Source organism: Callospermophilus lateralis, chromosome 3 (genome assembly GCF_048772815.1).
Source record: "Callospermophilus lateralis isolate mCalLat2 chromosome 3, mCalLat2.hap1, whole genome shotgun sequence".
In the NCBI taxonomy this organism is placed as follows: domain Eukaryota; kingdom Metazoa; phylum Chordata; class Mammalia; order Rodentia; family Sciuridae; genus Callospermophilus; species Callospermophilus lateralis.
Window position 1 is genome coordinate 55,308,160 of NC_135307.1, and position 12,449 is coordinate 55,320,608.

The 12,449-nt window shown below is 34.6% G+C and overlaps 1 protein-coding gene across 3 annotated transcripts in view; it reads left to right on the forward strand.

Moving 5' to 3' along the window:
- Positions 1-12,449, forward strand: part of Prpf39 (pre-mRNA processing factor 39) — a 31,633-nt gene that overhangs the window by 10,569 nt on the left and 8,615 nt on the right. Inside the window, exons 1-6 of one of the 3 annotated variants that reach the window (XM_076850241.1) lie at positions 4,286-4,371; positions 4,570-4,638; positions 4,742-4,904; positions 5,033-5,151; positions 10,962-11,129; positions 11,565-11,730. In XM_076850241.1, the coding sequence (XP_076706356.1) occupies positions 4,818-4,904; positions 5,033-5,151; positions 10,962-11,129; positions 11,565-11,730 (540 nt within the window). In that variant the 5' untranslated portion in view covers positions 4,286-4,371; positions 4,570-4,638; positions 4,742-4,817. Of the gene's footprint in view, positions 1-3,214; positions 3,568-4,245; positions 4,639-4,741; positions 4,905-5,032; positions 5,152-10,961; positions 11,130-11,564; positions 11,731-12,449 lie in introns of those variants that run through there. The other 2 variants (XM_076850239.1, XM_076850240.1) reach the window with 2 other exon arrangements.

Here is a 12,449-nt window from a genome sequence, read left to right on the forward strand (position 1 = left end):
TGTGATCCAGCTCTCTGTTAAAAATAATTAGGCTTCTAAGATTTCCATTTGTTTATATGCTGAAGTTAGGTTGCGGTTTATTATATAGGAACTCAAAATACTGAGAAAGGCTGGGTGCAGTGGCCCACTCCTGTAATCCCAGTGGCTCAGGGGCTGAGGCAGAAGGAATGTAAGTTCAAAGCCAGCCTCAACAAAAAGTGAGGCACTAAGCAACTCAGTGAGACCCTGTCTCTAAGTAAAATACAAAATAGGGCTGGGGATGTAGTTCAGTGGTCAAGTGCCCCAGAGTTCAATCTTAGGTACCCCCTCCCCCCAAAAAAAGTACTGAGACAGCTTCAGGTCATTGACCTCTTGCTTATTTAAATATTTAACAAATGGTAGAAAAATTTAGCTTCTTTTTGCACATTATATTTCCTAATTTGGTTATACTGTATAATGTTTTACTTTCTGTAATTTTGGTAAAATTACATAACAAAATTTTACATTTTTTTCCCCCCTCAAATCAGGAAAAAGGACAATTTGTTACATGCCAAAGGCATGGGAGAGTTAAATTCAAATTGATAATGTTTACCATTTTTTTTTTTAACTTTTTAATATTTATTTTTTAGTTTTCGGCGGACACAACATCTTTGTTTGTATGTGGTGCTGAGGATCGAACCCGGGCCACATGCATGCCAGGCAAGCGCGCTACCGCTTGAGCCACATCCCCAGCCCCGATAATGTTTACCATTTTTAAGTGTACAGTTAGTATTGCCAAGTATATTTGCATGATTGGGAAACATCTCAGGAAGTTTCTAATCTTGTTAAATCTGAAACTTTATACCCATTAAACAATAACTCTTCTTTTCCCCATTCTTTGTTAAGAATAAACTAGTACTAATGATTGACTTGGAATAACTTTAAAAATCAGTATATTTTCTTTTGGCCCTGTGATTTATGAAGTAATCATCAAAATGAATTCCCTAAGGGTAAGGCTGATGTTCTTAATTCTTTTACAACAAGTAATTGTAGTGTATGGAGTAATTGACAGTGTATGGAGTCTCTCATAATGCAAGGGTGTGGTAAATTTGCCGATTCAAAGAAAATAACAAACCCCATATGTCCCACATAAATATGCAATTAGAATAGGGTAGGTAGTAAATGACTCAGAATTTGTCAACTGGCAGGTGCGGGTGGCACGTCCCTGTAATCTCAGCTATTTGGGGGCTGAGGCAGGAGGATTGTAATTTCCCAGGTCACTTTAGGAAATTTAATGAGACCCTGTCTCAAAATAGAAAGGGCTAGGATGGAGCTCAGTGTTATGGGGCCCCTGGGTGTAATCCTCAGTACTACATTCCTCCTTCAAATAATGCATCAAACAGCAGTCTTTTTTTTTTTTTTTCTTTCTTAAACTGAACTATAAAATTAAAAAAACCCCACAAGTTAGTAATTTGCATATGAAAAATTAATCTTCAAATGTGCTTTTTTTTTTTAAAGGAGAGAGAAAAGAGCAAAATAAATTTAGAAATTTGTCCTTTCATAGGACCTAAAGTGGTCTTAACTTTGGAAAAGTTGATGACATTCATCAGACTCATCCAAGAAGAGAATTTATTTTTCTTCTAGTCTAATATCTGTGTTGATGATATCATAATAAACACACTGTATATATGTGCATACCAATCTGTCAGAATTTACACCAAATAACTGAGCCTGGTGGTGCATGCCTGTAATCCCAGGAGCTCTGGAGGGTGAGGCAGGAGGATTGTGAGTTCAAAGCTGGCCTCAACGTGGTGAGATGCTAAGCAACTCAGTGAGACCCTGTCTCTAAATAAAATACGAAATAGAGCTGAGAATGTGACTCAGTGGTCATGTTCTTGAGTTCAATCTCCGGCACCCCCCCAAAAAAAGAATTTACACCAAATAAATAAAATACAGTTGGTGTTAACAGTTGTTCTCCCTACAAAAGTTGAATGATTTTTTTTGTGTGTGTGTTCTTTTGGCTTATCTGCAATTTTTGGGGGGGTGGGGTTACTGAGTATTAAACTCATAGGCACTCAGCCACTAAGCCCCATCCACAGCCCTATTTTGTATTTTATTTAGAGATGGGGTCTCACTGAGCTGCTAATAAGCACCTTGCTTATCTGAAGCTGGCTTTGAACTCAATGGTCCTCCTGCCTCAGCCTCCCAAGCAGCTGGGATTACAAGCATGTGCCACCACGTCCTGCTGATTTTGTTATTTTATTTTTTATTTAAAAAGATTTTTTTTTTAGTTGTAGTTGGACACTATATCTTTATTTTGTTTATTTATTTTTATGTGATGCTGAGGATCGAACCCAGCATCTTGCACATGCTAGGCTAGCACTTTACCGCTGAGCCATAACCTCAGACCTTGATTTTGTTATTTTAAAGAAAATCCAGCTATGGGATGGTTGGCTTCAGGGATTTGTGTGTGTGTGTGTGTGTGTGTGTGTGTGTGTACCCATGTATGTATACTTTGTTTTCTTTTTTCAATTTCATGACTACTTTAAAAATCTGGGTTTCACTACAGTCTACAGAAAATTTCAAGTCTGATTTCCCATGAAGATAACTAGGAAGGTATTTAAAACAAATATAGATTCCTTGGCTTCAATCCTATGGCACAGCCCAGAAAGTTGTACTTCTACCAAGTTCTCTAAATGATGAATCCTTAATGATGGGTAAACTGTATAATGGAACTTTTAGGTCACATTATAAGCGTAGATTGGATTTTAGAGGATAATGACAAAAACAGTTCATGTCATCTCGTGGATACTTTGTTACCTATCCATTATCTTGTCTTACCACTGTCTATCTTACTAATTAAACATTAATTTTCTTCAAGGTACCAATATACCTAATCCTGTATAAAGGATAGTGAAACTGAAAATAAAAAATCTCTGGGAAAACTTTTGATTTTCTGATTAAAAAGAACAGTATTATAACTAATGTAGTTCATCTATTACTTATGTCCTACTTTGAATTTGATCATCATCCAGCTGCTAAGCTTTCTGTTTTGTGAGAAAATAAATATTTGTTTAAACTGCCATCAGTAGATAGGTTTTCTATTATTTGCAGACAAAATAATCAAATTAATTTGATCAAGTTCAAACTATTCCATTTCCCTAATAGTAAATAGGGCTTTAAAAGGTGATGTTGATGCCAAGTAATTTTATTAGCATTTGGAAGATGTTTCTCTTTTTTGTGTGTGTTTCTGCAGATTATTAACTGAAGACAAAATACGTAGCTATGCAAAATTCTCACATGGATGATTACAGAAATTCTAATAATGGCAGCACAGACAACAGTTCAGAGGTAGTGGTAGAACATCCTGCTGATTTCAATACTGAGATTATGAATGTTACGGAAATGGAACAGTCACCTGGCAGCTCTCCCAATGTGAATGCGTCTACAGAAGAAAGTGAAATGGCAAATGCTGTTGACCTTCCAGTGACAGTGACAGAAACGGAAACAAATTTTCCTCCAGAATATGAAAAATTTTGGAAAACCGTAGAAAATAATCCTCAGGATTTTACAGGCTGGGTATATTTGCTTCAATATGTAGAACAGGAGGTTAGTAAGTATTAAAATGGTATCTGAGGGTCAGATTAATCTGGCACATGCCTTAATCCAAGTGACTAAAAAGGCGGAGGCAAGATGATCACAAGTTTGAGGCCAGCCTCAGCAATTTAGTCAGGCCCTGCCTTAAAGTTAAAAAAAATATATAAATAAATGAAAAATAACTGGGGGTGTAGCTCAGAGGCAGAATGTTCCTGGGTTCAGTGCCTATTACCACACACAAAAAATTTCAGATTAAGTTGAATAATCTTAAATACATATATTTTTGTTTTGAAAATAACTTAAAGCATATTTGTATATTAGGAGAGTTAGTATATTAAAGTCTAATGTTGTACAGTGATTGGGGTTTTTATATATGTGTGTAAAATTATTGAAATAAAAAGTTACCTTAAGAGACTGGGGGTACATATAGCTCAGTGTTAGAATTTTTGCCTAGAATGCTTGAGGCCTTGGGTTCAATCCTATAGCACCATCAAAATATAAAACTAAGGGCTGGGGATATAGCTCAATTGGTACAGTGCTTGTCTCGCATGCACAAGGCCCTGGGTTCAATCCCCAGTGTCATAAATAAATAAACAAAAAGTAAAAAGTTACCTTAGCATTTGACAAAGTTTCTTTTCTTTTTGATAAAAACTTCTAAGAAATTTAAATGCCTTGTTTTATTTTCATCAGAATCACTTGATGGCTGCCAGAAAAGCATTTGACAAATTTTTCATACACTATCCGTATTGCTATGGTTACTGGAAAAAGTATGCAGATCTTGAAAAGCGACATGACAACATTAAGCAATCAGATGAGGTGCGTACATCACTGAATAAAGTTGATTCCATTAGGTACTGTAAGCCAGTTAATAACAAAAACAAAGAATTTTTTTTTTTTTTTTTTTTTGGCTGGCAGTACCTACCATTTATGGTCAAACAATTTTTATAGGGTATTTTATTTGCATTTGTCACTCTTGTGGCATTTGTAGCTAATATTTTCTCTCTTTGTTGGCAGGTGCGTTAAACCTCTACAGTTTGTCAAGCTTTGCAGTGCAAGCCTCTGTATTACACTGCAGCTTAACAAGTAGGGCAGGGCTTTTCTCTCACTTACATTTATTTCTCATTTTCCAAACAATATAGTTGGTTTACTAGTCACATTTGCTACGTCTTATTGCATTTTTGGTCAGACGCTGTCATTGATGCTCTAATGGGTCTGTGCCCTATGGTCTGTAACCCAAAGCCTGCCCACACAACCCGGTCAGAATGCAGGGACTGCTGCGCTTTGAAGATCAAGACTCTGCACGTGGGGATCAGAACATTGCCATGTTCTATCCAACCTCCACCCAAATGGTAATGGTAGATTATTTAAACAAAATTCCAGTAATTAGTATTTCTAAGGTTCACCGGATAACACAGTGTTGCCTCTCTGTTAAGAAATAATTAAATACTTGAAGTACAGTTTATTGTTTTCTTCTTAGGTGTATCGCCGGGGACTTCAGGCAATACCCCTTAGTGTTGACCTTTGGATTCATTATATAAACTTCTTAAAAGAAACATTGGACCCTGGTGATCCTGAGACAAACAGTACAATAAGAGGGTATGTGAAACATTGATATTCAATTGTATTTGAAGATATCTGAAGATATACTGCTCATGAATGCTAACTTAAAAGTTTAACTTTTGTGCTTTTTTCCCACTACTTAATAGATACATGTAATGAATTTATGATTATTTTTTTAAAATGCAGATTATAAAGCCTTCCTCCATTTTTATATCCCCTTATGTCTCCAATTCCACTTTCCTCATGGTTAATGGCTTGATGTACATGCTTTCAGGTATATGTAGCATATGTATTTGTATGTGCATTTTACATATTTTCTTTTGACTTGTTTATTATTTAACATAATGTTTTAGAATTCTTTATACCATATAATTTTAAACATTATAGAGATATTTTATGGTGTCCAAATACTGTATTTGTAGGAAATAATCAGTGCTGTAGTGAACACTTCTATAGAAATCACTATTTTTATAGAGTGTGCTAGAAATGGAACTCAGTCAAAGGGAATATACAGCTAAGTTTTATCAAATGTTCCTCAGAAATGGTATTGGTTTTGAACTTTCACTGTGAATAAAATTAGTCTTTTCCCCGTAGCCATAGCCATGTCACCTTTTTTGTTTGTTTTTTCTCTTGCTGTAATTTGTGAATAGATTGCTTATCTCAGTTTATCATCATCTTATATTTTTTAAGTCTTTGTTATTGATGCTCTGGTTGAACTCAGGGCCTTGCATTGGCAAGGCAAATACCCTACCACTTAGCTACAAGTACCCTACACTTCTACAGCTCTGTTGCTTATGATTTGCTTATTTTCTTTGGAATTGTGTTTTTGTTACTGATATAGGGATTGGTTGATGTATGTTTTTGGTTTTGTTTTCAAAAAAGCTGTGTTAATATAGTTAAACTATTTAACCACTGTTAAACTGCTTATAACAAAAAGTAGTTGCTTGTGTTCCTTCAAATATTATTAGTTGATTCTTCTGAAATTTTCATTATATGTATTTAAAAGTGGCTCTATATTGTTTCTCTCTATTAGTTGCAGACATTATGTATTTGTTATGGTAGATGAGAATTTAGCTCATATTTTTTAAAGTTTTTATCTTTCCAACATAACTATTGAGTAGATTGCAATAAATCTATATGTGTTTTATTTATTCTGGATCTATAAGTATTTTTCCATCATGCTGTTCTTTGTATTTTATAGCCTTTTATTTTTCCCAGAGTTAATTACTTCTCTGTCTCCTATTTTTCCCATTTGTATAATAAAAGGTTTTATGTCTAGCTTTCCAGAAAGACCTGTGAGATAACCTATAATTCCAATTTTCTGACCTCACTCTTCTGCAACTTGAACTGGTTGTTCTTAGTTTTGCTATGCAGAAGTTTATCTTAGGATTTCCTTGACATGATTCTAGAAGATATCTTTACCTCACTTCTGAGTTTCATGCCTTGTTTATTGGAGTTTATTAGATCCACACTTCCTTGACTTATGCCCACCTTAATAAAGAGAAGTGTACCCTATAACTTCTTAATAAAAGGATTCCTGGAATAAAAAATAATTTCAAGATCCATTAGGGTATAGAATTTGGTATTGAAAATCATTTTTCTTGAAACTCTCCATTTAAAAAAATATATATACACACATATATTTGTATATTTATATATATTTAATTGATGGACCTTTATTTTATTTGTTTATTTATATGTCGTGCTGAGAATTAAATGGAGTGCCTCACACATGACTAGGCAAGCACTCTACCACTGAGCCACAACCTCAGCCCACTCTCCAGTCTTTTTTTTTTTTTTTAATATTTTTTTAGTTGTAGGTGGATACAATATCCTTATTTCATTTTCATGTGGTGCTGAGGATCCAACCTAGTGCCTCATGCGTGCTAGACGAGCACTCTACCACTGAGCCCCAGCCCCTCCATTCTTTTTTTTTAAATTTTTTACTTTTTAGTTGTAGGTGGACACAGTACCTTTTTCATTTTTATGTGGTGCTGAGGATCGAACACAGGGCCTCACTCCTGCTAGGCCAGTGCTCTATATCTGAGCTACAACCCCATTCTTATATATAACTTATATTGTTGCTGTTGAGAAGTGTGATACTGCTTTTTGGGATTCTTTTATTGTTACTTTCTTTCCATGGAATATTTTAGGATGTTTTCTTTATTTTTGATGTAAATCTAATTTTATAATGGTGTGGATTTTCTTTTTCTCGTTCATTGTGCTTTAGTCGATGGTTTTGTTTGTTTTTAAAATTGGGGATGTGCTTGTGTTTCTGTTCTTAGAAATGTTACTATTGTGGATATTCTTTTGTATTTCCTTCCCTTGGTTTTCTGTTAGATATTAGACCTATTTTAGTCATTGAATTTTCTTATTTTCTCACTTCCTTTTTTTGTTTCCCTTTCTTAGTCCTTGATCCTTGTATAGAATTTTTAATATCCAGATACCTTTTTTGTTCTTTGAGTGTTCCTTTTCTTGTAGCTTCCTATTTTTGTTTCACACCTGAATTTTTTTTTATTATTTATTTGGTAATATTAGGGAAAAACTTTTTCTATGTCTCAGCACTGTATTCTCTAAAATTCTTGTGTTTATTGTCATCTAAAATGGCTGATCTGGATTTCTGGGTTTTTTTTTTTTTTTTTTTTTCATTTGTTTTTAGATATACATGACAGTAGAGTATGTTTTGACATATATACATAGAGTATAGCTTGTTCTAATTAGTATCCCATTCTTGAACATCATGTGGAGTTTCAGTGGTTGTGTATTCATATATGAACATAGAAGTTATTTCTCATTCATTTTACTGTTTTTCCTATTCCCATTCCCCTCCCTTCCCTCATTCTCCTTTGTCTAATCCAATGAACTTATGTTCTTCCTTCCTTCCTGACCCTCCGTTCCCCCTTATTGTATTAGCATTGCATGTCAGAAAGAATGTTTGACCTTTGGTTTTTTGGGATTGGCGTATTTCACTTAGTATGTGAGCCTCCAGTTCTATCCATTTGCCATCAAATGCCATAATTCCATTCTTCTTTATGGCTGAGTAATATTCTATTGAGTATATGTATCATATTTTATCTATCCATTCATCTGTTCAAGGGCACCTAGGTTGGTTCCATAGCTTAGCTATTGTGAATTGAGTTGCTATAAATATTGATGTGGCTGTGTCACTGTAGTATGCTAATTTTAAGTCCTTTGGGTATATACTAAAGTGTGGGATAAGCGGATCAAATTATGGTTTCATTCCTGATCTGGATTTCTGATGTGATTATAATAAACTGTACGGAAGGTCTGTGTGTTTTGTGTGGGACATTGACAGCTGGCCTAGAAAGCTTCAGAGTAGGGTGACCAAGTGGCCACTCAAGATTTTTGTTGGGGGTAGTCCCAGTATTGGTCTTATTCCAGATCCAAGCAGTTTTTTAGGAGATGATCATCTGAACTGCCTTTAGAATGCAAATCTGACTTCTGAATCCCCCAGGAAGGCAGAAAAGGGAGGTGAAAATTTCTAACCAATTCTTTAAACAGACCTGCATCTAAACCCTCTGTCTTTATTTCATTACCTACTGTCCTCCCGTCTCCTTCTCCATGCTTTTGTCAGTATTTGATACATTAATTTTCTGAATCACTTTGAGTTTCTGCAAGGACACTAATATCTATTTTATTCTTCTAAAAACCTTACACACCCATCTTTATCCACATACACATACTTTTAATATTTCTATATATTAAACATTTTTCCAGTGTTAGTATGTGTCACTTTTGCTTAGAGTGCCTTTTATCATACAGATTTTTGTTTAATGTATTCAGTTTTCAGCCTTATATTGGTTTCTGAGTTTTTTTCCTAATTTGCCAAGAATGAATATTGTATATTCTAATTTTTTAACAACATTTTGTCATTCATTCATCTGGGTGTTGTGAGAAAGGTACTAGCCTTTTATTTTTTTCCTCTTTATTGAATAATTCAGCCTTTATACATTGGTTTAAAGTACCTCTTTTTTTTTATGTACTAAATACTCATTTGTACAGTGGTCTGTTTTGTTTTCTTGGGCACTCTTCTGTTGCTCTATTTTTTAATTACCATAATTATAACAAAAGATAGCTTGTTCTCTTTCAGGAAATGCCTGCTGTATTGTCTTTTATGAAAACATTTTGCATTTTTTTAAGACTAGACAAATATCAGAGTTTTCTCTTCCATCCAAAATTCATCAGTGCTTTGATTGGGTGGGATTGTGCAGTTTTATACTTTTTGAAAAATTCCCTCTTGATTTTAAGGTACTTATTTTGAAAATATGTCTCCAAAAGTTTTATTTCATTAGGATATCAAATTCTGTGATTAAAATTGCTTACAGAAATCTTTTGAAAAGAACTAGATATTTTAAAAAACTTATTTTTGCATTAGACTTTAATTTTAAAATTTTAGAATTGGGAGGGGCTTTTGAGAGTTTCAATATTTGTGTAATTCTCATTACCTCACAAGGCAGCTGGGTCTTTTGTTGGACAGTTGTTTTGTTAAAAAGTATTCTTTAAGTTGGTTCCACAGTTTAGCTATTGTGAATTGTGCTGCTATAAACATTGATGTGGCTGTGTCTCTGTAGTATGCTGTTTTTAACTCTTTTTGGGTATAACCAAGGAGTGGGATAGCTGGTAAAATGGTGGTTCCATTCCAAATTTTCTACGGAATCTCCATACTGCTTTCCAGATTGATTGTACTATTTTGCGGTCCCACCAGCAGTGAATGAGTATGCCTTTTCCCCACATCCTCGCCAACATTTATTGTTTCTATTCTTGATAACTGCCATTCTGACTGGTATGAGTAGTTTAGATTTGCATTTCTTTAATTACGAGAGATATTGAACATTTTTTCATATTTATTAATTGAATGTATATCTTCAGAGAAGTGTCTCTTCAACTCCTTAGCCCATTTATTGATTGGGTTGTTTGTTTTGGTGTTCAGTTTTTTGAGTTCTTTATATATCCTGGAGATTAGTACTCTCATATGTGTGCAACCTAGATGCCCTTCAATAGATGAATGGATAAAGAAACTGTGGTATATAGTGAAGTAAGCCAATCCTAAAAAACCAAAGGCTGAATATTCTTTGTGATAAGTGGATGCTAATTCATAATGGGCAGGGGGGGCATGGAAAAATGGAGGAACTTTGAGTGGGGCAAAGGGGAGGGAGTTATGGGAGGGGGTGTTGGGGTAGGAAAGATGGTGGAATGAAATGGACATCATTACCCTAGGTGCATTTATGACTGCATGTATGATGCAATGCTACATCCTGTTCAACTATGGAAATGTAAAGTTGTGCCACAGTTGTGGACAATGAATCAAAATGCATTCTGCTATCATATATACCTAATTAAAATAATTTTTAAAAAGTATTCTTTAGGGCTGGGGCCATAGCTCAGTTGGTAGAGTGCTTGCCTCCATGCACAGGACCCTGGATTTAATCTCAGTATTCTTTAGATTGAAGTAAAATTTACTTCTCTTTTAAATTCTTGTTTTATTTTGTCTTTTGCCTTAAGTGAACCTATACAATTGACATTTCAAGTTTAACAGATACTTTGAAGTATCTTCTGTGTCACTGTTGTTTGCAAGGTGAACATTTTCCATTGTATTTTTATATAAGATAAATCACATACAAAGTACATCTATCTGCTTTATTTTTTCTCACTCTTTTTTAGAATTCTTATATACTTTGAATTATCCTTTTGCTTTTTAATCTCTACTTGCATGTGAAGCAATTGAATATAACTTTTTGAATTTAACATTTTTTTCTAAATTTAGAAATATTTTTTAAATGATTTTTATTTTGGAAAGATAACTTAAGAGTAATTTAATTTTTCAGAACTTTTGAGCATGCTGTTCTAGCTGCAGGAACAGATTTCCGATCTGACAGACTATGGGAAATGTATATAAACTGGGAAAATGAACAGGGAAACCTGAGAGAAGTTACAGCTATATATGATCGTATTCTTGGTATTCCAACACAACTGTACAGTCATCATTTTCAGAGGTAGGTCGAAAAATCTTTGATATCATTGATTACTCAGGTGATTAATTTCTAATAATTGGATATTCTCTAGAAATGTTTCATATGATTTTGTTAGATATAAACAGGAATTTTTTTCCTTTTTTTTTTTTTTTGCTATGTAATCATAGTTTAGAGAAGAGAAAAATCTAAAGTTGGATAACTGACAGAACTGGAGTTTGAATTTGTTTCTATTTCTTTTCCATTTCAGTGCTAAGGCAGGAAGGAAATGGAGATGTCCATAGACTATTTTATCAAGTTGGTAGGTGTTTACTATAGAAAGGAAGAAGAGGGTTTATATTTTGGTTTCTTTCTCTTAAGTTTGACTTCATTTAGAAGAACAATACGTAGTGGGCATCTAACATGGAATTTAAATTTTGTTGCAAAAATATAGCATGAACTTTTTATCTCTTCCTTTAGATTTAAAGACCATGTACAGAATAACTTGCCTAGAGATCTTTTAACTGGTGAGCAGTTTATTCAGCTGCGAAGGGAATTAGCTTCTGTAAATGGACATAGTGGTGATGATGGTCCTCCTGGTGATGATCTACCATCAGGAATTGAAGACATAACTGATCCAGCAAAGGTAATGACACTTAATCAAAATTTATTAAGCTCATGAGAAATTAGACCCTTGTTATATAGTTGTCCATTTAGCTCATATGATTTAAGTATAGATTTAAGGTAGAGAATTTCTTACTGTGAGATACCTGGAAATAACTTAGTTGAAAAGGAATTTTTTACATAGGTTGTGATCTACTAGTCTTATTGAAAAGAAAAGAGCTGAGTGCTGTGATTTATGTCTGTAATTCTAGGGATTTGGGAGGCTGAAACAGGAGGATTGCAAGTTTGAGGCCAGCCTCAGCAATTTAGTGAGGTCCTTAGCAACTTGGTGAGACTATGTGTCAAAATTTAAAAACAGGCCAGGCTCAGTGAGACCCGCCTGTAATCTCACTGGCTCAGGAGGCTGAGGCAGGAAGATTGTGAGTTCAAAGCCAAATACAGCAAAAGCAAGGCACTAAGCAACTTGACGAGACCCTCCCTCTAAGTAAAATACTAAATTGGACTGGGGATGTTGCTCAGTGGTTGAATGCCCCTGAGTTCAATCCCTGCTACCCCCCCCCCCCAATAAATAAAAAACAAATAAAAAGGGTTGGGTAACTTATTGGTAAAACACTAAAGTGGGTCACTAATCCTAGGGATTTGGAACTCTGAGGCAGGGAGGATGGCAAATTCAAAAGCCGCCTTGGCAACTTTGTGAGACCCTGACTGAAAAAGTGAAAAGGGATGAGGATGTGGCTCAGC